Consider the following 27,643-nt stretch of genomic DNA (forward strand, 5'->3'; position numbering starts at 1 on the left):
TCTGCCAAGCCAGAGACATCTGGGACTCTTCCTATTAAATTTATACAAAAGATACATAATAATGATACCCTGGCTCTCTTGTAGCCTTGCACTCTGCCTATTTCCTGCAATGTGGCAATCTTACACCCTCCAGTTAATACAAAATGTCCCGCAAAAATGCCGCAATAAATAAAGGTTTGTGCCGCAAAATTTGCCATTTCATGCCGCAAAATTTGCCATTTCATGCCGCAAAATCCTGGAAGGTCTGTCTAGTGAAGAGAACCATATTGAGATTTTTACATTTCCACTTGTGGAGACGTAATCCTGATGTTGGGCAGATTAGCCTTTTCTTAAACTATTTTCAACAACCACTGTAAATACCCCCTTTGTAAATACCTTTGGTTAACCTTGCATGTCTCGTGTTGATCCTACGTGTTTCTCTGACGCTAGTCTGCAACAGGGGTGACTGGAGGTCGGGGGGAAGTATACCACATGGGGAGCTCATCCCTTTTGAAGTTAATGGCATGCTCGAAACATCACAGGCATATCCTGTCACGCAAGTGTTGTGTCGGTGCTGTCCTTCACATGAATAGGTATTTGTGTGTGAATGTGTTTACTTTTGTCAATCAGCTAGAATGCGAAATCCATTTCACTTCCCTGCTCTCGGAACTGTTGCCTCGCTGCTTACTACAGGTGTGCATAGGCTTGAGAAAAGAAATTTCTTATGCCTGATTATTGAAATTGATTGGAATTGGATTAATTGTTTATGAACTCTTACCGACTTTTCTTCTTTCTTCTGTTTTTCTCTTCTTTCCCTTATCGTCTGTGGTTGCATGTTGTATCATCCATTACTGTTATTACCCAGTTGTTTGGTATACTTATGTTTTATTCTAATGTTGAGTAGTTGACTGGTTGTTATACTTTGTTTCTGTTTGCTGTATTGAAAATAAAAAAAATGTAACTGATAACAAATATATCCTCAAGGAAAACTAGAACTAGCAATAAAAACTGCAGTGAAATATGTGCCACCAGAGTGCCCTTTTTCGGTTCCATGTCTTAAAATCGCGGCGGCAAAAATGGCCGTGAATACAAAATAATCACGGCAAAAATGCTGTTGTTTTTTGCGCCACAATCATGTAAAGGATGCGGGGGATGCAACCCCCAGACCTATTATACCATTTAAGGGGAAAGGGGGCCCCACCCGCTCCCAGTAAAATGGTATAACGGGGTACACCTTTAACGGGTCAAACCACAGCATTTCTTGCCACGATTTCTTTTACTGGCAACATTTTTGCCGTGATTTTTTTTTACCTGATACCCCTTTTTCCCCACTCTGGATACATCATTGTCAAAAAACAAAGGCTCACATGTCCCCTTTATGTGAAGCTGTGGGTGCCTGATACAATACATTTGCCAGCCAATGGAGCTTGCCAACCACCTATACACAAAGTCTCTCACTGTAACATGAACACATTTTGGTGACTTGAGATCGGATGAACGCACATAAATACTGCATAAAACGGAATACATGAAATAGGCAAACACATCACTATCAAACGTGTGGGCATGTGGGCCGCAAAGGGCTTTCTAAACAAAAAAATCTAATCATGAGAATGTGTTCCCCATCAGCTCTGCTTGTCGGCGGTGCCAGTAGAGAGAATCTTTCGTTGGCATTTAGGAATCAGATTGAACGTGCACTGACTGCGACTCCGGGGAGGGTGCCGCCGTGCTTTGATCTTTGCTCTGTGTATTGTGGTTTATGAAATGCAAACAGTAGCTACATTTCTTGCCCTTCTGTAGGTACTGCCGTAGCACTTTCTGTCCTCGCTTTGGGATTTCTGCTGTCGGCTCATGTCTCTCCGCCAGTCACCCTTAATCCCAGCGATCCATCAAGTCAGAATTCGAGCTGCAAAAAGTACAGGTGAGCTTTCCTGATTCCTTTCTCTTCTGTTTGGCTGAACAGCTCCCACAGTGCCCCAGTTTTCTGAAATCCCACTGACGAGTACAAAGAGTTCTCAGCTGCCTTTCATCTTCGGGGAAATGTCTAATGTAAAAGGGGTGCATTTATTAATGTCATGCCACTGTCTAAAATCCATGTTGTAAATACTTTAAATGACCTGTGACTTGTTAGACTGCAGGGGTTATCTGCCATGGTTACCAGCCATGACCGTTTTGTTAAACCTTTGTAATCTTGAAGATAGAAATCACTAATTATAAAACCGCTGTGTAGATGTGTCTTGTATAACTTCAGCTTGATCTAATGTGCGTTGCTTTGGTGTTTGCAGTGGTCTCCAGACATTCTGATGCTGCCAACGGGAAAACGTCAATCTCATAAAATTCTAAAACCCACTTTTACTTTTTTGAGGAAGATGCTACAAGTATGTCAGCGTTTGGTAGAAACTAACTTTAATAATGAATGTGTATTGATAGAGTGCACAATCGACTACTGATCTTTGTAAAAGGCGCAAATGCTGGAAAATGGAAAAGTCTTGCCTTCTTTAGGGGTGTGGAGTTGTAATTTGGCTAGTAAGCAGGCCTTTCCGATTACATGAAACAGATGTACTGTCTTCTGCATGAAAAATATACATTCTTATGAATTTTGGAAACAAGTTGCAATCATAATTTTCTCATTTGTCATCAAGAATTTGTAAAAGCAGTATTTTTCGAAAAACAATCTTGCTTCTCATAATAAGACTCCTCGTATAAAAGAGGCTGTTGCCATGAGAACAGAAGAGGGTACATGTTGTTGTGAATAGGTCATTTTTTCTCAGAAACTTGGTTGAAAACGGCACTTTGAATCATGGAATAGTGTGATCTGTGAATGTTGTTAACCTTCACTAAGACTACCATTCCCGGGTGGAAAGTAAAGCTACAGTACAATGGGGCCCGATCCTGAGGGGCATGCAAAAGGTGTTCTTTCGTGAAGGAAGAACACTTTCCTTAAAAGCACCACATTCTGTCAAAAAGAAAATGTGGCAGCCTGGCATGAAAGGCTTGACTTGTGCATGTGCCTGATTTACGGATTTACAACAGCCCTAGCAGGCAGGCGCTACAGTGGGATTCTCCTTCCAAAAGCCCTAGTTTTGCACATGCAAAAAAGGAGGAACAATACAGCACCAGCATCATTTTTCTAGTTTACTCTAAGCATAAGAAAACGTTCTTAAATTAGAAAAATTGCAGTCTTTTAATCGACAGCCTTCAATAGGGAGCGGGAACTCCGACGCACAGAATTAGAAAGGGAGGCAGAATCCCAAAACAAGACGAGGCAATCTCTTATGACATTACGAGCCCTGCGTAAAATAAAAGCACAATTGGAGGCTCATATGGCAGACGGGTCTGCTCAGGCCCTGTTGAGCATTAAGGAGACCTATTATGATAATGGTGGTACGGCTAATCACTTCTTAGCGGCTAAACTTCGGAACTAAAGAACACGTAACTATATTACACAGTTAAGGGACGAGGCTGGGGGGAGGATGCAACAGGCCAAGGTGGATACATTGGCGGTAGTGGAATCATTCCATGTGGGACTATTGAAGAGGGAGGACACGGATCCGTCTCACCAAAAGACGTATATTCGGGTGTAGACTTACCAAGGATCTCTGATGAGGATAGGGCAAGCCTGGACGGGCCCATTACGGAGGAAGAAGTTGGGAACGCCAAAAGCTCATTGCCGTCCAATAAAGTGCCAGTCCCGGTGGTTTCTGGAATGGTTATTACAAAATATTCAGGGAACAGCACGTACACCCACTGATGCGATTCTTTAATAAAATTAGAGAAAAGGGAGTGGTTACGGATGACATGGGTCGGTCCACCACGTCCCTGATACTGAAACCTGGAAAGGATCCATCTGATTGCTTTAGCTACCGTCCCATCTCCCTGCTTAATGGAGATGCCAAAATATATGCTAAAGTACTAGCGGGGAGGTTAACAAGAGTCCTGACAACAATAATCTACAAGGAGCAGTCTGGGTTCATTCATGCAAGAGAGGCACAGGATAATGCCGGGCGTGCTGTTGACGTTATAGATTTGGGGACCAGGACGGGGCAGAAATGTTCTGTAGCAGCCCTAGATGTGAGGCGGGAGTTCACTAGTATGGACTGGGGATTTCTCAAGCACACATTGATTGTGTTTGGATGTAGCCCTGAATTCATACGAATGGTCCTAGCCAATTTACAAATGCCCTCCACAAAAGACCTGGTCAATGGGCGACTTTTTACGGCACAGGTAGAAATTAGACTGGGCACAAAACAATGGTGCCCGTTATCTCGATTTATTTTTGCAATGGCTATGGAACCATTGGCAGCTATGATTAGATGGGATAGGGAGATCTTTGGGGCAGAGTTTCAGGAGGTGGTACAGACGATTGCATTATACGCTGACGATATCTTGTTATTTATGAGGGCTACGAAGCAGACGATGCTGAGAGTAATGATGAGAATGCACGAATTTGCAGAGGTATCTGGGTTCACCAATAATTACTCTAAGTCTAAGGCTGTGAATATAACTGATACACCAGAAGACATAACAGAACTCAGTAATACATTCCTACTGACCTGGGAAAACAAGGGTATAGTTACCTTGGCATAACAGTAACAAACGAATATAAGGGGCTATATGGAGCAGACAAACCTCTCTTATAGAACAAGTATTGGAAGATCTAAATAGATCGGATGCACAAGAATTGTCATGGATAACTAGAAGAGTAGCAATAAAGATGACATTGTTACCACAAGTCCTTTATATAGTGATTTCGCTCTCTATCGGAATTCCAGCACAGATGATAAAGACATTGCAAACAGCAATACTTGGGTTCATTTGGCATAAGAAAAGACCAAGGTTACATAGGGTGTTTTTTTCTATTTAGAACCCCATTGCTGAGATGGTTGGGGGTGCCTGAGCTGAAATGATGTGTTCGCTACCCAACTTGCACCCATGTTGCCGTGGTCCAGGGATGATTTAGGAAAGGGAAGGAGTAAAGTAGAGCAGGGGGCCACAACAATTCCACTGGGAATGCTTCCATTTGTAGGACACAAAGCCTGGGGGCCGGGATGCTTATTACAGGTGACCAAAAATACCTTGCGATATTGGGATCAAGCCCTATTATGAAAAGGAACGTTGCCAGGCCTTGGGTCTTTTAGCCCATTGGGTTTCAACAAGGATTTCTCCCCAGGCTGGAGCAATACGTTTTGGGAAAACTGTGGGGGCCGGGCCGCCCTGAGTCTGATGGATTTCTACCGCAATGCAGAGCCACTTCTCTTTGAGGACTGTAAAGGAACAATTCCATGTGGGGGAACGGGAATGCTATACTTATATACAGATCAGGCACGTATACTAGATAGAGCACATCCTGAAGATTGGCTTCCATACATGAATTTATGGGATAGAGACCTGGGCATTACTATCTCAGAGGAGGAATGGGTGCAGATTTGGGGACAGGCGCATACGGTTTCTAAATGCACGGCCATTAAGGAATCATCATACAAAATCTGCTATAGGTGGTTTCTTAACCCTCAACGTATAAACAGAATGAACTTGCAGTTTTCACCTCTTTGCTGAAGGAAATATGGTGCTTCGGGCGACCTTGGACACATGTGGTAGTCGTGCCCAAGTGCCAAGTTCTACTGGAAGGAAATACTGTGGCACATCAGAGATATAACAGGGGTGGAATTGCCTGTCTCCCCGGTGGTGATACTGTTGGATGCAATAGCGGAAGATTTATATGCAGCTAGTGGAGCCAGAGCGACGCTCATCACGCACTTACTGTCTGCTGACCTGAATGACATTAGCCCAAGCTTGGAAAACAGAAGAGGGTCCAATGGTAGCATGGTGGTGGGTAAATGTTTGGGGAGTGCCATGGAAAAGGTGTGTGCACTGGCAGCCAAGAACTATCTGAAATATCTTAAAGCTTGGCTCCCCTTTCATGAATTTGTTAAAGGTAGAGAACAAGAGTTCGATAGACTGGGTTTGCTTAAGAGCCTGACTATATTGTAAAAATGCGGGATGAAGCTATACGCATTGAAGACCTTGTACTGGAATTGAATGCCCCATAAATCTTTGAATATGCCATACCGGTTTATCATGTTTAATGATAGGAAGAATGAACTTCTTATTGTAGCAACCAATCACAGGTTAAATAAACTTGATGCTTTGTAGAAGAACTTCTCCGTTGCCAGCAGTCAGATTCCTGTGTCCACTAGCGTAAAAACACTAGGGGCCTCATTACAACTCTGGTGGTAGTCGTGCTGGTAAAACCAGCAGGCTGCTGCTGGAGTTGTGATTTGTTCCGGCATCTGGCTCTGCAGAAACACTGGGGGATTACGACCCCGGTGTTCCTGGAAGTCAGGTGTCAGAAAAATGGTATTCCCCATTCTTATTGAGTCCCATAGGACTCAATGGGAATGGGGAACACGGAGGCACCGGAACCGTAAATAACGGTGCCGGTGCCTCCGTGAAAGTCTGGGAGCGGCTGCCGTTCTGCCCGCCAGTTCAGACTTGGCACCCACCAGGTCAGACTTGGCGGGCGGGGCGGCAGCCACATGCGGACTCTGAGTGTGCCAGTCCGGTAACAACGCTGCCGGTAGGCTTCCTGGCACCATTTTTACCGGACCGGCATGCTCATAATGCGGCCATAAGTGTGCATGTTGATTCTGTTGAGAATAGATCCACCTTAGCATCGGCACTTATTAACTCGAGACTCGATTATTGTAACAGTCTCTTAGTAAAATATTAAGTCTCTGCAGATGGTGCAGAATAGTGCTGTTCACGCCATTTTTGGTTTGTGAAAACATTATGACATTTCTGAGGCCAGAAAAAAGTTACACTGGCCTACCTTTTAGTGTGAAGGATTCCTCATAAGATTCAAACACTGGCTCACAAATGCTGGTCATCCACTGCCCCTACTTATTTTATGAACCCATTGACTCCAGATAAACCCGCACGTGCCCTGTGATCAGGGGATTCGCACAAACTCAAACACTCACGTTTCAAATTGTCTACATTTAGTGGATGCAACTTTTCAGTGCAAGCACCCAGGGAATGGAATGCCCTCCCAAACAAAATGTGTTCTATCTCTTCCCTGCTTTCCTTTAGAAACAGTCAAAACACACTTTTTTAGGCTATTCCTCCTGCCTATGCATCACTCCCCTGCTCCTGTACATTTGTATCTCGCTATGTCTGTATTATTTGTGTGCGCCTTGAGGCATATGGGTATTTGGCGCATTAGAAGAGTAGAATAAATAAAAAATAAATGTTTTGGGAGGGGGAGGGATTGATTGGTTTGTTATATTTGTATAAAATGCATTATCACCGCAGAAAGGGAGCTTGGCAGAGAGCATACTATCGCTTTCACTAAACATTTCTTGTTTAATACATGTGAATGCCATTTTAAACCTATGTTGTCAAAAGTGCAGGTGGTGATGTGCAGTAAATAAAGGTTTTAAAAACAAAAAAAAATTCTCGCAGTGCCACTGGTGCACGTTTCTATCAAAAGGATAGATTTGAGCAGCTTTTGCTGCTGGAAAGCACAATATTTCCCCTTCAATTATTCCAGCCACCTCAGAATGGTGATGCTGGAAACTGGAGGGGAGAGTGTCTGCTCTCTTCAGTACTTTTACCACGAGCTCAGAACTGGGCCGTGAGGGCCTTATTCTGAGTTCCACATAACATAGAAAAGTGGCATTCTGTGATCGAATGGCACATGTCCTATTTGCTCCATATTCTGCATCTATTTAAATATAGGCTTATAATACTGAGCCAAATAACAAAAGTGTTGTTCACTATCGGAATTACCCTTATTTTATATGGAGCTCAGAATCAGGCCCTTAGTCCTGTACTGAGATAAAGATTATGAAGTCACTATGCCTAACATTGTCCATTTACCCAATGGATTGCATCCATTTGTATTTGTTAAGTGTGTGTACTATCTTTATCAATGACACTCCTGATTTCCAGGCTACTCTTCAGAAATGCATAGGCGCACACATAATTATATTATACACATTCTTAAAAAAAATATTGAATTTCTGAAAAGGTAAATGAAAAGGATTTCTAGTGTATTGATTAAAACGAGGTTGATAGGGGATCAAAAAAAATAAAGATGCAAAACAATATCAATTATAAATAGCTAATTTAAAGCAATAGCAAAGCTTCTGTCACAGTGCCACCGCCCATTGTTGAGGGGCAGAGATGGTTCGGAAGAATCCTTTCCAGAATTGAGCAGCAGGGCTGCCCAAACCGACACTGTGCCAGGCCAGCAGTCATTCTGTTCTTGTTTACCGAGTATGCTGCCATAGTGTCGCATGTGTGGGCATGTGCAGAGCTCATCGGGCTGCTAATTATTCCCTCTAGGGCAAGGGTCTCCAACCTTTACGCTGGCAAGAGATACTTGTAGTTAATGGCCAAAAGTCAGGAGCTACTGGAGTGGTGATTTCCATGAGTATGAGAATTTGCACCAAGATTTGTTTGTCTGGGTTATTTGCCCTTTTTTTTATAAAAAGGAATAACATATGCTTTTCCCTGATATTCTTAACTTCAAAAACATCTTTATTTCCATATTTACAATTAGTAGCTGTCTTCTAAAAATTGTCAAGCGTATCAGAATGTAGTAAACCAATTGGGAAATTCAAAGTGAGTGAAGGTCTGACACTGCATGCTATACACCAGTGCTCACTAAGCCGTTGTGTAGCTTCAAACGGCAACAACACACATATGCTGTGAGATGGGATCAAAGTTTCGATTTCAGGAAGTGCATGTGTGGAAAAAAAGCAGATTTGCAGAGATAGGCAATGGGCATTTACAGTAAATACACACCTGATATGACAGTCAAATTCAAGATAGTTATTCAAATCTGTTACAACAGACAACCACATGAGCCACGGCACCCTTCACAATTGCACCAATTGTAAAAGTAAATTTGTTTTTCATCAAATAATTAGCAACTTTGAAGGATGCCTCCGCAACAGCATTTACATTGCAGCGTTTAGTTTACCTACTTTTTAGGATTGCAGACAACTTCCTTTGGGAAAGTTATTTTCATAATTTGTGTGTACTCTTTTTCCCCTCTGTAACTTGGGCACCATAGATTAAAGATGTGCTGTTTTTTTTTTACTCTGGAAGAAAACAAATTGGTTTCCAACTTTGGATGGAAATGGTACATTGTTTGCCTTTTGTTGGACGATACATCTTCATCTCCATCCAGGATTTCAACTGGGGTAGTTTATTAGTTTGTGATTGCATGTGCAAAAATAATCTGAGTAGTATTTCAATCAATGTGTCATACAATTTAAAAATAATTCAGCATATACCACATATTCCTACATCCAATCCCCTTTCCTCCATACTGTATGGGCGTCCCTTGCTAGGGACGGGAATGGAACCTTTTTCACCAGAAAAAATGGTCTTCCTCTTTAAATTTAGAGGGCACAGCCAAGGGAGCATGTGCTCCCCTGACTCTGCCCACCGGCACCACTCCTCATTCCTCTTTTCTGCATCGACGGGAATGGATCACTTCACCAGCGCTCCTGGGTTAGGCCTCTGGCCTTGTAATTCCACACGCTCTTTCCAAAGGCTTTCTATTTTTCTCTATTTGTTATCTCTCCTAGAAATTGTCAGAGAATCTGTTCTGGTGCCATGCTCCTCCCCGGCGCATGCCGATGATGGCAGGTTTCAGCAGGTGTCCGGCCTGCGAGGGTTCCTTCCCCATGCCAGATCCCCACACGCTTTTCCTCCGGTGCTTTGGCCCCGACAATGGCTGGGACAGCTGTTCTGCGTGCGACGTGTTGACACCATGATTTCTCAAGAATCATTTGGCCAGGTGGAGGGAGGTGTTTGAGAGATCACCTCCAGAGGACATCATGCACTACGTGAGGAGGAAGACCATGCCCAAGGTAGGCATCCTATTCTCCTCCGCACCCCACAAGGGTGGCTCGTTCCCAGGGAAGCACCCAAGTAGGAGGGACCCCCCGGGTCCTAAGACAAGCAAAGACACCAAGGCTCTCAGAGCTACCGGCCAACAGGCCGAGGGGTTGCATGATCCTCCCGGTTCCACCTCTGAGGGGTGTGAGAAACCTAAAGGCGTCTCCCTAACTAGTCCCCAGGGATCTGTCATCCAGGTGGCCAGGACACCGACACCGCCATCGCTATTGGATCCAGTTCCTGAGGGTGGACCAGTGAGGGAGGATTAAACTGGATGGGGGAGTCCTCAGAGAGTGGAAGTGGGACACCGACGGGTGAGACTCTCTAACCCCCTTCTTCTAACACCATTTCCCCATCCTGCCATGTAGGCTACTCAGAAACTCTACCCATCCTCCCCTTTTCCGACACAACCTCTTTCGCAAAATGCGAAAGACAACAGACTAATACCAGAGCGGTTTATATGAAATGTGTCCCACACATGGATCAGGCAAAGTCAGCCAATTAACCAGAATCACACTTGCCTGACAGCCCTTTCCCTTCCCCTTCCCCAAAGGGATAAAAAGTGGAGCACGAGAGCACAATACGAGCAAGGTAGGTGGCACAATGAAACCGCTATCCATGGAAGGCATCGTAAGACAGTGAACAATAGCCACTGTGCGTTGCAGCAGATGTCAACGGTACACGGAGCACGCCTACACTGATAATCAGAAAAGGTAGAGACACTTGCTAGCGTGGTAACGGCCTTGACTCCAGAGACAAAAAAAGCCAAGCGGTTCATCACAGCTGGTGGATGGAGAGGAGAAACGATGAGAAACTGAACTGTGTTGAACGAAAGTCGCAAATGGCAGATTAAAGAAAGAACTGTTACCATTAAGGGAAAACCAGCTGCAGTGGGGTCCGGCACCAAGTGGGTGCTCACCGGAGAGTCTGGTTAATCCCACATGTTTGTTGAAACTACTGATAACAGAAGGCCGTAGGAGAGCCATAAAAGAAAGGTCAAAGTGGTCATACAGGGGTCTTGCAAAATCCTATGGACAGTCAAAACTCTTTGACCGGCAAACAATTAGAAACCAAGGGAAGCAAAGGAACCGAAAGACTGGCAAGAGTGAACGGAGGGATGCCTAGAGAACTGGGTGAAGCATGATGCCCGTGTGAACATTGTGATGACAAATAGTGAACCCGACAGAGGGATGTCCACAGTGTACTGTTTAAAAGACATTAGGATTTGTGAATACAAACAGGTGAAAATATCTTTGCATACAACCCATAGTGAACCCAATGGAGAGAGGCTGACATTTGAGAGGAGGACCCTGGGGTGAAATTCTTACCCAACGTACATTGGAAAGGAACTTTGGTTTGTTATTTTTGGAACCCATCAGGTCCTCGGAGGCAAGAGACTTTTTGTAGAAAAGACCCCCGAAGTTATGGATACCTGAAGCGGAACTGTCAACTCGCGCTGGGAAAGCTCCAGATTGTGCTGTGCTCAGAAGTCCCGCCTTGTCCTATGCTCAAAATGTGGGGAAGGGAGAACCCAGGCTACCACATCAGGACTTATCATTTATGAACACTTCTTTTTTTCTTATGAATACTATCCCACACTCTTTTTGTATTTAGTTGTAAGGATTGGCAATAGGTTTTCTTTGTATAGACCCTTTTATTTTGACAAGCTACCACTAGGACTGCCTTATTATTATTTGATGGTCGTAGCTTGCTCCCATCTTAGATTTAGGTTTAGATTAGGAGTTTTTCACACCTACCTATACTGTTTAATAAACATGATTGAACTGTGATCACTTGTGTCTGTCTATTCTTGATACCATGCTTTCCTAACAGGGGCTGCAAGGATCTGCTACCGTGGACATCCCCGAGGGGCTTTGCCCTACTACCGGGCTCGTTCCCGAGGGGGCGCCTATACACAGCACTACCAGTGTCCTGGCCGAGGGCACTCCGTCTCCCAGGTCGATACCTGAGGTGCAGGGAAGGTCTGAGCCTTCGCTTCTAAGCGTGCAGGCAGAGGCTGGGCCCGGCTCTTGAGGCACCACACAGCAAGCACGTTGTGCACACCATGACAAAATGGTTGCCAGGGCAGACAAGATGGCGGCTCGGCCAGAGCCGCTTCCTTCTGGAGAGCAGGTATGGGAACGCACATCTAGGTGGGACTGGACCTCTTCAGTCACCTGGTCCATGTCACACCTGACCACAACTTCACAGGAGCGGTATGCAACTCCCAGCCCAGTGCAGCAAGCATTGCCAATACCCAGCAACCACAGGGCCTGACTCCTACGTCCTCAGGCCCTTCCCCTGAATGCGAGGATGGGTTCTTCGAAAAGTTCCTTACCCTCATGAAGTCAGCGCAGATGGGCACCATACACAGGGGGGTCATGAAAGACATAGTCCCTCCGGCACTAACCCATCCTCCGACCGTGGTCCAGACCCTAGCCCCAATTCAGTCCTTGGTACCCATGCTCACACCAGTCATGGTGGCCCTGCCTGCGGTGCAGCCTCCACAGCAGCCCCTGGCACTGCCATTTAGCACACCACAGCTGCCTGCGCCCAGCACGCCTCTGACAGCTCCCAACCTGCAGGACACATGGGCAACATAGACGAGGACCAGGATACTCCCTCGTCAGCTAAGGCCTTTCACGAGAGGCTGGTGCGTGTAGCAGAACACCTTGGTATTCCACAGCCACAAGTTGAGCAACCTGAAGCAGGATTCTGGCTGAGGTTCTGACCATTTTCCCTGTCGAAAGAACTAGAAGCCCTGTCTAAAAAGGGCTAGGTGAAGCCAGACTCGATGCAGCCTACCAACAAATGCCCTGATGCCAAGTATAGGCAGGCGGAGGGGGACTCTCTCATTCTGGCGGTGCACCCCAAAACGCATTCATCGCTTATAGCTGTGGCCTTGCTTTACTCCAAGCCACAGTTTTCATCAGCTGCACTCACCTCAGCACTCATAGGGAAAGAGGAAAAGTTGTTGGAATCCTATGGCAAAAAGATTCACTCTAATGCCACTCTCCATCTGTGCCAGGCCAATGCTGGCGCCATGCTGGCTGCAGTGAAACAGAAGCTGTGGCAGGAGATTGATGATTTCCTCCCAGAGCACCCCGCTCGTAGACGGGCGCACTTCAGGGCCGGATTGGCAGAGGCCAAAATCGTGACCCAAGACAGCATGGAATCCACAGTCTTTCTCATCGACGTTGCAGGTAGAGCGATTTGTATCGCCACAGATATGAGGATGACAGCTTGGCTCAAAGGGATACAGTTTAACCATGATGTGCAGGTCTACATTTTAGACCTTCTGTTTGAGGGGGGGGGCTTGTTCCACTTGACCACGGACAAGGACCTTGACAAAAAGAAAAATAGCTCGCAGACAATCCAACTTGGAGGCGGACAAGCTCAGCAGTCTGGGGATCGAGAACTACAAAAGTAAGTTGAACACAGTGGTCCTGAGGGGGATTTTCGTAGGTGGGGCCACCCCCAGGTAGATCTATTTGCCACCACCATGAGCAACAGGAGGTGCCCTCAGTTCTCATCCTGGCAGGGACAAGGCAGAGGATTGCTGTGGGATGCTTTGCAGATCACGTGGAACGGCATGAATGCATATGTGTTTTCCCCTACCCCGCTGATTCAGAGACCTCTGCAAAGTCAGGGAGTCATGGAGCCTACTACTCATCTTGATAGCGCCATGGTGGCTGGCAAGACCTTGGTTTTCTGAACTCCTCCGACTGTCGGACCAACCACCAGTACACCTCCCGCTGGGTCCATCCCACTTACTTTCCCAGCAGGGGGCACAGTGGTGCACCCTGCTCTGCAGAAGTTAGACCTGGTAGGTGGTTCCTGAGCCGGTCACCGTGAAGCATCTACACTTATCACAGGTCAACCTGGCCATCATACAAGGGGCAAGAAGCGACTCCACCAGGAGTCAGTACAAGAGCAAGTAGACCAGTTTCTGCCACTGGCCCAAGAAAAACAAGGTGGATCCACTTACAGGCTCACTGGACAACGTGTTATCCTTCTCAGCACATCTGGCCCACTCAGGTGCGCAGGTAGACACCTGTCATACGTATCTGGCGGTCATAGAGGCCTGCAAGAAGTCCACAGATGACATCTTCTCCTGCTCTAATCTGGTGGTATAAAGGCACTTGGCAAGGCTTACCAGATTTATATCCTCCGGTCAAGCGTCCACAGCCGGTCTGGGATATTAACGTGGTGTTGAGTGCCGAGCCCACAAACTTTTCGAACCCATGGCATTGGCAGACCTCAGGCTGGTGACTATTAGGACGGATCTGCTGGTTGGCCTTACCTTAGCACGCCAGATAGGCAGAAATCAGGCTCTGGTGGCTTCAGAGCCTTATATCACGTTTCACCGGGACACAGTGGTGCTCAGGACGCATCCTGCCTTTCTCCCTGAGGTTGTTTCTTCCTTATAAATTAACAAGGAGATAGTTCTCCCAACGTTCTTTGCGGATCCAAAGTACGAGGATCAGAAGATTTTGCACTGCCTGGATGTCAGGCATGCGCTAAGATTTTATCTTCACAGGCCAAGAGCTTCTGTAAATCGGATGCCTTGTTAATCAACTTTGGCGGTTCAAAGCCAGACTATCAAGCCTCCAAGGCTTTCATATCAAGGTGGATGGTTATGGCTATCAAGGAGGCATATGAGGGGCAGCACAAACCTTTGCCAGCAAACATACATGCCCACGCCATCCGAGGCAATGCCACAGCTGTGGCGTTCCAAAGGCGCGTCCCATGGCAGACGATCAGCAAGGTGGCTACTTGGGCTTCTCCACTGGCATTTTGCAAACACTACCGCTTGGATGCCACCGCCAGATCGGACGCAGCATTTGGCCAGGCAGTTTTGAAGAAGTTGTTTCTTGTAATCATGCAGGTAATTCTGGTGCATGACCAATTGGCCTGGCTTGCACATACAGCTTTCTCAGACATATTAAATTGGATGGTACTAAGCCCAGTTTTTAGCAAAAGTAGTGCTCATAAATTGCCCCATTTCAACCCAGTATTGAAAGGCTGAAAATCCCCTGCCCGAATTCGAACATATACGTACAGGTTCCCCCACCAATCTTGGTCGATCTCCCAGATTGTGTACATAGCCAAGCCTCTGGGAACAGCAATTAGGAATAAAACGCCTCATCCCAGCAACGCCAGTGACAATATCAGAGAGACCAACCACTGATGGACTAGTCAATCAGGTGACAAGACCATGTGCCATCCCTTCTGAACTCCCATCCAGCCAGGGGCAATCCCAGTTAAGATTGGAATAGTGAAGGGTGAAGACCAGCCACTGACCAGGCTATTTGCCTCTTTTCCTATGAGCCTTGCTTTGCTGTGCCCTTTTACTTGTCTGTAAGTACTGTGATGAATCAGCAATGATTCCCTCCCTAGACCTGACCTGGGACCCCTCTCATGTGGCCAGGGAAGGGCAGACACTTCCTGATCCCGACCCTGGGGGTGGTGTTATACATGAAGATCACATGGTGGCCAGGGGGAACAGGTCAGAAATACTGGGAGACCCCCTTGTTTAACTTTCCCTGCAATCCTGCACTCCTAAAATGGCTTATTGCTAAACAGAAGAAGTGAGAAAACTTAATGCTGTTAATTTGGACTACAAGTCCCATAATCCAATAAGTACTGGGGCGAGGAAGAGGGCTTAAGAGCAAAGTTGCAGCAGCAGTCAGGAAGTTAAGCCTAATGACCCACACCTGAGGGAAGCTGAGAGGCTTAAAATTCCCCCACAGGGACAGGCCATTAGATGGAGCTGTAGCATTACAGCAGCAGTGGTAGCAGATGAAAGAAAGCACAGTGTCAGCAATCAAGACAGAAGTGGGTGAACAGAAGGGACGCCGGGACTGTGACCAAACAGATTCCAGCTGCCTGTCCTGAGAGGTTCCTATTTCCCCAAAATCTGAAGTAAAGAGGTTGCGCAGCTGAAGGCGTGAAGGAAGACTGCTTTTCCACATGTGAACCTAATTGCAGAAATTGCACAGCAGAAGGCGTGCTGGCGACCGTGGCTGAGAAGAGTTTTGCAGCTGAATGTCCTGACAGCAAGAGAAGCTCTGTGACTTCATGGCGGGGTCGAAGTCACCTTTATAGAGGAAGAGTGTATGCCCAAAAAAAGCCTGAAGCAGTCCAAGTCCTGCGTGACTCAACGGGAACAAGACAGAAGCCAGTGAGTGTAGCCGAGCACTCTGAGCTCTTGCACGAACAATGGCAGGCAACAGTAGCCAGTAGAATCACTTGCGTGTGAGTGAAAGCCATCAGAACACGACTGTTGATTACTGAACAATGGGAAGTGTAAAGGGTAGGACTTCCGGGTGAGTGATCTTTATTCCCTTGACTCGTGCAAAACAATAGCACTTAGAACCACATTAATTGATGGTTCAAACATCTTAAAAAAGATGAAAAGACTGGTTGCATATAGATTAAACTGATTTTGAGGGGAAGGTCAACCTCTGAATTAATTATGAAGTACCCGAAAACACTGTTACTCTGAAGTTAAGTGACTGAACATTATTACTTGTGAGTTGAGGAAACAAGTATTGCCCAAGCCAAGAATGAATCCAACATTTCCCAGCGCAAAACAACGGTATAAACATTGTCCTAGTCCAAAAAGGATACAATTATTGCCTAAGCCAAGAGTGTGCAAGCATTTCCCAAAGCCAAAAGAGATTGACTACAATATTTAATAGTGAACTACTCTGGTTGGCAGGCTAAGGCAAGATTGGGAAAAGGGGAGGTTTGCTGCCAAAGCCAAGAGTGAAAAGGGAGACCCTTGCTAATTACCTCCTGCTTACTTCTCTCCACCGCTCCTACCCTCCTCTTCTGCTACTATGTCTTCATTTGCCCCCAACAACCCTGATGTGATTATTTCCCTACTCCTCAAGACTAACCCTTCCTGAGCCCCCACTGTCCTATGACATAGTGAAGTGTGTAGCTCGCAGTGTTGCTTCACATCTTACTTCCCTCTTCAACTCCTCTCTTGACAATGCCACTTTTCCCTCATCCTATAATAAAGCTACTGGCATCCCTGTCCTTAAGAAACCTGGTCTAGATCCCAACTATCCTGCCACCTTTTCCCCCTTTCTCTCTTCTAAGACACTATTCCAAAATCCCAAAGCTAGTACTATTCAATCGACTCACTGAGTTTCTTGATACAATCTCCGGGACCCTCTCCAATCTGGCTTCTGAACTCTGCACTCTACCGAGAGCTTTCCTCAATGTCAGCAACTTCATCTCTTCTGCTCGGCATGCAAACCTTTCATCTATTCTTATTATTCTTGAACTCTCTGCTGCCTTCGATACTGTTGACCATTCTGACCTTTTCTCTACATAATCTCTCCTTGGCATCTGAGATAAGACCCTCTCTTACCTTGCCCCCAGGCACTTTCAGGTATCTGTGGTATGTCAGAAGAAGGAGTCGGAAAAAGGGGTGGCCTTTTAAACTCAAGGTTTTGTTCAAACAATAAGAAAAGGACCTATATTTCCCTATAGTCAAAGGTTTGCCCTACCTAATGGAAATCTTGCTCGGGTGCTCGTCGTCATGGTGGTTGTCAAACTAAAGAATCCGTTGTCCACCCAAAACTATCCTACTCTGACCCTACCACTAATTATAGGTATTCAGCAAACAGAAATGAAGCCGGGGAAATGACTGCCTTTCTTCTGGTCCAACTGGTTCAGCCTTAAGGGTTGATTTCTGATAGTCTCTTGCAACAGTTATTTCTGATAAGCCCTTCTACTTCCTCCCAGCAACTTCTTTGGGCTTGGTTAAATGTCCAACAATTATTCTTTCTCAGCCTTTTGTATATTCCTGGGCTTTCCCTATCTTCTTGTCTATTGCAAAAAGGGTGATCACTCCCATATTGTCCTTGGCTTTTTCCACAATTTCCACAAACCCAAATTACTCCTGTAACAATAATTATCCTTGATATCTCTCTTGCAGTTATTGTGACAGGGGAGATTACTCCTGCGGCACTCTTCATCTTTGATAACTTTCTTGTAACTACTGTGACGAGGGAGGTAACTCCTGAGATATTCTTCACTCTTGGTATCTTTCTTGCAATTACTATGATGAGGGAGATTACTCCTGAGGCACTCTTCACTCTTTACCAAACCCCTATCAGGTTTCCCGTTGCTCCTGTTACCTTTTTTCTGGCAGGGGCAAGTCACAATTATTTTCTGGGGTGTTGGTCTTGTGTTGGTCTTTTTTGCTCTTGTCGAATGTTCTTTGCATCTCCCTCTCTCCATTTCTTTCTGCCTCACGCTGGCTCTGCAGGTTTCTTGGCCTGTCGGTATCGGCGTAGTTGAAGGACCACACGGTCCACCTGTCTGTGGTCACGCCACCGTCGGCCTCTCTCCACCTTCTGCATAGCGTGGGTCTCCATCTGACTATGGAGTGCTCCGCCGACCACTCTATGGTGTCCTCACGACCGATGACCATCTTCTTTTGTTCACTTCCTCATTCCCAGGTTTGAATCTCCCAGGGCTCACAGGCTTCACACCAGATTCTCCTTTCAGTCCCTTCTTGGTTTGTATGTCCTGTACCTGAGTTCTCCCCACCAGAGTGCTATATTCCTATTGTATCAATTGAGTATTCTTCAAGCCTCCTTGAGGCCACCCCTTCAGTACTGTCTAGACTTGGAAAAGGAGTAGTTTGCATCACTCCTTCAATTTTCCCCTGCTCAGTACTTTTTGGAGATTACTTATTCTCATTCTGTATCTTCCTTTCCTCCTCCTCTTCTTGGTGGTATTAAGTCTTAAATGAAGATAGGAGGGTATATTGCAGTGACAAACAGTAGTGCTTTCAGGTTGGTTCTTGGAGGACATCGAAGATTTCATGGTCTCAAAGGCAAGGTGGTTAGGCAGTTCCATCATGGAACGGCAGTCCTTATCCCCATGGGTGGAGTCTCTCCCTATAGAGTCATGCTTTCTGTGACCCCTAGAGGGATTGTTGCACAGCAGGCTCCCCTCCCTAGCCTCACAGAGAAGAGCTCCCCTCTGGGGACAACTGACGAGATCTCTTGATTCGTCACATATCCTGGAACATCCATACCCGCCCACTCACTCCCTTTACTGTTGGAGTTCCCCAAGGGTCTGTTCTGTCCACTTCTCTTCGCTCTCTATACTTTAGCTCTTGGTGCCCTGATCTCCCCTTTCTGCTTCTCTGATTAACTCTTCGCTGACGACACTCTATGAAACAAAGGACTAAGTATAAACCTATTCTCTTTATCTTCAAAACTATCCCTGGACTCGCCCCACCGTACCTATCTGTTCATCTCTCTCCCTACTCTCCTCCTCACATGTTAAGATCATCCTCGGCTCACTTCCTCGCCACCACGCGAGACCCCTGTGCTCCCTCTCATTTCCTCTCTCTCTTTCTCCTCACTCCCCTACTGTGGAATGCTCTTCCTCTCTCTACCTGTACTACTCCAACTCTACCACCATTTAAATCTAACCGTAAAGCTCTGCTTCTTTCCGAAGAAACTCTTTCCTAGCACTCCATGCTACTGAATCACCATGTTTTCTCTCTCCCTACACAACCCTACAGCACTTTTCTATCACCCCTCCATCCTTAATTCTGCACTTTCTCCACCATCCCATCCCTATATCATTCTGTCCTGTTCCTGTCCCTTATTTATTTTTCCACCTTCCCCTGCATCATCTGGCCTTCAAGTCACATTCTATCATCCCAATGTAAAGCACCCATGTCCTCCGCTCTGCAATCAATGGTAAATTCTGCAAGTGTTTTTGTGCCAAAAATGCATTGCTTTTCCTGTGGCTTTTATAAATAAAATAAAGTTAAATTAAAAGAGTATATTTTAGTTCATTAATGGAATTATGTTCAAGCTAATTCTATGAACTGTGTGACACGTCGACGAGGAGTGACAACAAATTATGGTAGTGGTTGTACCTTCTTCAAATCAACATTGGCATGTATTTGAGTTTCTTGACCCAATTTCCATCACCACAAATCCATTCTTATCTTCCTCGGCTCCTCTGCCTTCCTTTGTCACCATTCCATCATGATCTTTTTAGATTCTCTACGATTGTTACCTCTTTGATGTCGCAGGTGCTAAGCGACAGATGCCTCTCCTTCAGTCCAAGCTCCCAGGGTTTTTTGTAACACATTTCTATATCTCTGCCATTTGCTTCCACCCTTCTGCTGCATGACATTTGGCTCTGTGTCTTTCCCTTCACTGCAGCTCTTTAACAAAATTACCAAGTCTCTTCCTGGCGGTTTTCTATTTCTTAGCCCCATTGCTCGACTGAATGGTTACAGGAGCATAAATATCAATGAAATGTATGTTTTATCCAGGACTTTGAATGTTCAACATGCCTACTTCCTCACAGTTCTGAGTGGCCCCTCCAAATCCCCAGTCCTGGATTCTGATATACATGCACGCATGACATAGTAGTAGCTCACTGGATTCTGATATATGTGTATCAGAGAGAAACTCGCCAAAGTGGCTGCACACTAATAACATATATTAGGTTGAACTCGCTCAAAGGCACTCATTTAATTGACCATGGAAGTATGAAAGTTTATTTCTGTCCCAACAGAATTCCAATGTGATCTGCAGATCGCGTGGAGTTCTAGACAGCTATAGTAAGCCGCTGAGCTCTCTTACCCATCAAAAGCAGTATCATTTGTCATCCATGTCCACTGTCGGTAGAGGGGAAAGGGCAAACTGTGACAGCCCCTCGCCACAGAAAGTTGACTTCGACTGGGACCGCCCCTAGAATGGGTGACGATTCTTGGCGTGGCATAGGTCAGTTGCTCACCCCAGATACAGCACCGTAAGGGTGCTCTAAATCTTGGCCCTTTTTCACTTTCGCCACGCTCTGCTGTGGCACTCGAGACATGCAATCATGGTTTTGCATGGAGCATGCCCCAGGCTAATGTGACCCTAGCAGATGCAATCTGCCAGTGTTGTCAGGTGAAGGAGAGTGGAGACTCACAAGAGCGGCCTTACACGGCACGGCCGGCAATCCATAGCACTATCAAAAGTGTGAACCACACTGAACTTTTTCTTTCTCATTGAAACCCGATTTCATGCAGTTTTTCCTCCTTTACTTCAACTATACATTCTCATTAAAATACTTTTTTTTAGCTCTTTATTCTGAAGTAATGTTATTGGTTGTTATTAAAAATAAGAAATTGAATTTGAATTCATTCTCCATCACTCCCGGGTTGCTGAATCACTTGGTTGGGCCACAGCTGCCCCCTGAGTGACCCCTTTCCCAAGTAAATGAATAGGGACACTTGCTTTGTCTGGCATCCAGAGCCGGCAGCCTGAGTCTGTCAGTTAAGCTTAGCGTTGAGTCCTGTTTATCTCACTGCAAACAGAGCCAGCAGACAAGATTTGCCTTCGAGGTGAATTGTGGTCCGATGCATGAAAACCTCTACTCTGATATCTGTATGTGTTCCGGTTCTCTTAACTTTTTCCATGCACACCTTAATCACTTGCTATTGTACACTTTTAACCATTCTCAAATCATCACATTCGCTGCAGTGGAGTGCTCTTTATTGTACCCAAACATGTGTACCAGGCAACTGTGATGTTGCATACATCCGGGCTTAAAAGGCAGGATGAATGTGTATTTGTTGATTCGCAGAAGGTACAACCCAAAGCATAATAACATGTTGCTAGAATAATCCTGCATGCTCAATCCATTTAGGGCTAACAATGTATGCCGTTTTGCTGTAAATGATTTATTGAAGTCCTTGTCAGCTTCTTTTTCATCTGATGTAATGCCGCAGATTCTTTGTCAAGCTCTGGGTATGACGTTGGCCCTTTCACTCAAGATGGCGGTATAGCGTGAAAGCCCATCGAAGTGCCTTTTGGCAATTAAAGGGACTTTTCAGGCTTTCAGGGAAAATGGCCAATATGAGCCAAAGTGTAGGGTGGATATTGGGAAATGTAGCACAAACACACGTCTAAATCTCTGTGGCAACCTTTGCGCCTCGCTTAACTCATGTTTCAGTCTTAGTAGTCAACAGGGGTGTTGCTTGGTCTGGAAAAGATCCGGGGCTATCCTAATGTCGGCACTGTCGGGACACAGGGTTTGGTAGCCTTTTGGTTGTAGCCCCTCAGATTCTATCTGGGGCTTCAACCAAAAGCCCCGTAGCAACGCCTCTGGTAGTCAATGAATCTCAAACTTGTGCATTGAGAAAAGGGTCCCATCATGCCACGAGACAAAATCGGGATGTCTTGCGTCGCCTGCACCGCTCTGTTTAGGGTGTCATTATCAGTGGTGTGCCGAACTATGGGCCTGCAACTAGCATACACGCCTGTCAAAAGAAGCTCTGCTTAGGCTATGGCCGCATTTTGCAGCATTTTTCAAAGGAAAGCTTGATAAAACACAGCATATGTTTTGTATTTTGGTTTCTCTGATGCTTTTATATTTTCTAAATCTGTTATTTTCCTCGTTTCTTTTTATCCTTGTTCATTTCGTCTAAATTGAAAGTTTGTGTTGCCTAGCGCACACCTAATTTTAAGGATTTTTATAGAATTTATAGACAATTAGCGGGGTGCCGGGGAGAATAACTGCCTTGACACTGGGTTGTTTTAACATATGTAAAACCAACAGATTGTCCACAAACTTGTGGAACTCTCCCGTCCCCTGCACACCCTTGCAATTGTAAAGACAATCAAGAACTGTCACATTTTTTTGCACAATGATAACAGAATCCTTTGTTTAGAAAAAAAGGAAAGAAGTTTATGGAAGAAACCAGTTTAGGACACTGTTGGTATAAAAATGATGGCAATCCTCAATTTAATTTGGTTCTGAATCATCTGTTATGAGCATGTGTTCTCCAACATGGTGATTTGAACAAACTTATTTTTAAATCACATATAGTTCAGGCACAGTATAGTTCGTGGGCATACAATGTATTTATAACACTTTCAGCAAGATTGATTTATAACATATAATGTTCACATGCTGTGATGACAAATATTTTTTTGACGCCTTTCGGGGTGGTTGGAGTCCCCTTCTTCAAGATTTGATAGCCCTCTTCATTCCATTTGAAATAAATTGAAAAATGTAGATTGAGTACACCTGCTGGTTTATAATCACATTTTAGATTTGTTAGGGAAACATATATACGAATGAAGGGAATTAATAGTAGAGGCCAAATCATAATCAAACATGGACTGTTTTACCTTGGCCAAATTACTGACCAACTCATTGATCGACTACCCAATACCAGAAAGAATCACATCACAGAAATCTGAGTAAGCACATACACATGTGTTGCCCCTGACACAGAGTATTGCATTTAAATCAGCAAAAAGGCAAAACTCTTTCACTGGGCATAAAATCTTATAATAAAAGGATAAGTATTTCCAAAGAGCACGACCTTTGAGTGATTATAATCCCAACTCATACCTCACAGGTGCCAGGGGAATACCACTCAAAACCCACAAAAGCTTTCTCCGCATCATCCCTTCAAAAGCAGGCAAAAAATCCAGTCCCCCTGGACAAAACTAGTTAGCACCCTAGCCTCATTCACATTTATGTGCAGAGCTTTCACTCTCAATATGGTACCATTACAGAGCTTAGGTGGGTTGAGGTTCTGCAATGATATCATAGGTGCTCCAACTTTGAGAAGAAGTTTGTGTTCGGGAAGACCAGGAGTATTTAAAGTGTTCAAGAACTCAACAGGGTTGTGAACTGTGTCATCACTTTGAACCACTGAGATTACAGATTTGGACTCCATTTGGACTCTGACGAAAGAATGAATAAGTATCTTACTGATTACGGCAGCCATGCTGTCCTTTGGCGTTAGAATGGCATGCTCATATAACTATTCTGTAGATTTCTTTCATTAGATTTTAAATGTCAGGGTCCATTTTGGATGCGAGGTCTGCTAGGGAATTGACGACTGTGCCTAGGTCGGAAGGGATGCCAATTTTGCTTTCAAATACGGGATACTCTTCGTGACCAATTTTGAGAAGTAGTTTGGAAACTTACTTTATAATGAAGATTTAAAGTGTGAGTTTCTACTTTTCTTACATCTTCGGTTTGTGCGATATGGGTATACTTTAAAAAAATGCACCTCCCTTTTCCACCTCCCTTAACTGGATTTTCTGAAAAAGGTAAAACAGATGTTACTTTATTTTTGAAGCAGAATCTAAATGCCAATTTTCACATCTGTAACATCTTCGGTTTTTAAGATATAGGTATGGCATGTACATTGCTCTAAATGTGTCATCAGTGACAATTACTATATATTTTGGCATGACATCTAGTTTTTCTAAAAATATTCTTGTATTGTAGTAATACATATTTATTTCATTTTGTTCCAGCTAGTCCTCTGATTTTACTTTGCATTTCACCTGGCCCGTATTATTAGCCAAACACTCCCCACCCAACTCTAGATCATTAAAGTGACCTAAACATGTGTTATCAACATTGGAAAGCATCTGTGATTTACCCGTAACCAAGCTCTGCTCAAATGCTTCATATAAGGATTTCTTTCTGGGAGATAATATCTTGTGCATTAACTTCCCTGTTCCTGAACTCTTACATAAATCATATTTTTTTATAGGGAAACACATATTTTCAAAATGACAGAAATGCATCAATTTCTTTCATGATGGAACTAAATACAATTTTAGACCCTGCATGTGCCACTACAAAATCTTGGCTATGGTCATCCACAAATTCTATTTGGTGAATGTCTCTCAAAACCAATCCGTGAAGTGGCGGAATCCTGTGAAACAGTTTAAACAGAGATGTTCTATTCAGCAATAGCTCTCCTTATTCTCAAATATTAGCTCAAATCCAATCAAAATGGGCTCTGGGGGTGATATAAGGTATTTTCTAGCGCAGTTGAATAGTTTGTCAAAATGTACTCCAATTTTGGACTCACATTTTCCCTCCTTGCTGGTTCGGATGTTAATATGATGGAATTATTTAAGACCACTTTCCCTCTATTATTGGAGGCATCAAATTATGAGCCAGTACTTCACTAGCAGCATTAAAAAAATCTACACTATCATTATCCTCCCTGCCCTGACAGCTCCTGGAGATATTTGTGACAGGGCTTGTTGTTCTGTCTTACTTCGTTTACTTCGTCTTACTTCGTTTAAATGTTAATTTAGGCAGAAGCATATTTTTCTTTTTAATAGCCACACTTCTGTTCTTCTAGCTTTAGATTTATTTGGCTGCTTATTAGAGTTTTTCCTCTTGGTTGGTGATGGATGTGAGGGAGGTTGCTCTAAACTCGCCTCGCCTGCTATCACAATTATGGAATTGGCCCCAATATTAAGATTTCTCAAGGACTTGCTGGACCCTTTTGGATGACACCTTAGATGAAGGCTTCTTTTTATTCATCTTACTATTTTTTTCCTTCACTGCGGGAACTTATTATTGAAGGCTGGCCTTCATTCCCATCTATAGTCTGAAGAAGCATGTTGTCCTATATTTCTACGTCCAGAGTAATAGTAATACCAATACCACTGGGCACCACTCCAGACTCAGCAATATTCAAATATTCATTAGCCCTCACCATGAGCAGATCCAATTTCAAAGTCTCTCCAAAGATGCTTCTGGGGAATGTATTTATTTATATATGTTCAGTAATGCCATTTATAAGTGCTGTGTGATCTTTGTTTTGATTTGTCTCTCAGATTGTCATAGGGTCTGTGAAGAATATGAGGATGTCCTCACTTCTTTCCTCGATATATCCTCCTCCCAGGTGGATGGGGAAAGGCTTTCACTATCAGATCCTGACCCTGGGGATGGATATGCGAGGGAGGATCACCTTGGTGGAGGAGACTTGGGGAGGGGGGGGGGTGAGGCACCCTTGGATGAGACAGGCTATCCCCCATTTCCCTTTTCTAATGAATCCAACATCCCCCAGGCCTTTGTAGGTTATTACCATTCCCTTTCCTATCTTTTCCCTAAATCATCCTCCAGTGAATATCAGTCAGGTACTGGGACAAGGAAGAGACACACCAGAGCCCTACATCCTCTCTCTTACACACACAAACACCACTTAGGTAGTGAGATTAGGAGGCCACCATTAACACAGAAGACAGACTGGAAGAAGAAACATGAGTGGTCTATTTGTTGGACTCATTATCATGGAGCCGCAGTCCTAAATAAATGACTCAGGTGAGAGGTTTGAAGTGAATCACAGGGAGAAGCAAGAGAAGAGGCAAAATGAAGAGCGTGAAGGAGAGTTCCAAGGTGCCTTCCCAAGACGCTGTGGGGTACAGAGGGCGTGGTCCAGTGTAGTGAGCGAGAGGGTCTCATTGGCAGTCTAAGGCAGAGCTAGACTGGTTCAGGACAGCTGACTGCAGTTTACTGGAGCTCTGACGTAAACAGCCGGTAAGCGAGGAAACCGTGGAAGATGCTATATGCCAGAGGGAACCAGCACAAGGAGGACACGAACGGAGTTGATTCTCTGGAAAAGCTGCAGGAAGTGGAAAGCAGACAGTGAGAAGGCCGGTGAGTCCGCCTGGGTGAGAAGGGGGCCCGGGACAAGGTGTATTTGCAGTTTAGCACAAAGACATTTAATTTTGAATATCTGAATTGAATATAACGAAACCAGTGTGAAAAGTAATGAACATAATGAGAAGCCGTGAAAGCAGGCATTGCCAAAAGTCTAATAAGCAAGCATTACCATGAATTAATAAGCAAACATTGCCAAGAGCCAAGAATAATTGTGCAAGAGAAATATAGTAACACATCCTGTATGCAAGAGACCCGGGGAAAGGGTCACCAGGTGCTTAAATCAAGAAACCTGAATCAGAGAATAGGTTTCCTAGTAGGAGAATGTCCTGGGAAGCTTATGATGGATTGTGTAAAGAAACTATAATTAAGAAACCTGAAACAGAGATGAGGTTCCTAGCAGGAGAGTCTACTGGGAAGCTTTGGTGTGCAAAAGAACTGTAACAGTAGCCAGAAAGTGTACTGGGAAGCCTAGGTTGGTTTTACAAGTGAAAACTGAAACAAATTAATGATGACAAAACCAGTGATAATAAAGCTTAAAGGGAGATTAAGTCAAGCCTTGTTGTGAAGCTGAAACTGTGGCAAGATATGTATGGAACAGATCCAGATAAGGTGTGTCAGTTGCATTACCTATAATTGGTAGACCATGTGGTCTGACAACTGCACCTAGACCGAATACACCCACCTAAGGAAAAAGCCACATTGTGATTGTTGTGATTGAATGCAGATAAATCCTGTGTGAAATGAAATTTAAGAACATTGAATATCCCAAGGAATTGTGTTATTTTGAAACCATGGAATACTTGAAAGCTCGGGGAAGAGAGCCCCTCTTTGGTAACGTGACTAGTTTGAACTTTGGGGAAGAGAAACCCCTTTTCCACCTAAGAGCTGGAAGAAGCTCTGAACTTTTATTTTGAACACTTCTCATTTGATGCTGACATGCCTACACATTGTACAATTGGATGTGAGGGCAAGTATAGGTTTTGAACACAGACAGACATTTGCTTTGGAATTCCTGACACAGACTATCATTAGTTTGTTAGCTAGGTAAATCCCCCCTTAGTATACGGCAAGTTAGGCATTCTTCCAACCTTTTTTTTTATTTTAATAAAAGTTTGTAGCCCAGACTACATTCAGTTGTCTGTGTCTACATTCTGATGCCTTCACAGGTCGCGCAAGTGACTGCAATGCCAAGTGTAAGGCTATAATAGAATTAGCGTCAACCGACTAAATATCATTGGAAAGTTCTCTCAGATGCCATCCATTTCTGGGAGTT

General features: G+C 44.6%; 1 protein-coding gene across 1 annotated transcript in view; it reads left to right on the forward strand.

Moving 5' to 3' along the window:
* SLC2A13 (solute carrier family 2 member 13) overlaps positions 1-27,643 on the forward strand; it is a 2,060,320-nt gene that overhangs the window by 1,489,721 nt on the left and 542,956 nt on the right. The window contains exon 6 of the mRNA XM_069629212.1: positions 1,780-1,900. Within this exon, the coding sequence (XP_069485313.1) occupies positions 1,780-1,900 (121 nt within the window). The remainder of the gene's footprint in view (positions 1-1,779; positions 1,901-27,643) is intronic.

This window comes from Ambystoma mexicanum, chromosome 12 (assembly GCF_040938575.1).
Source record: "Ambystoma mexicanum isolate Mex_15411 chromosome 12, UKY_AmexF1_1, whole genome shotgun sequence".
Lineage (NCBI taxonomy): Eukaryota > Metazoa > Chordata > Amphibia > Caudata > Ambystomatidae > Ambystoma > Ambystoma mexicanum.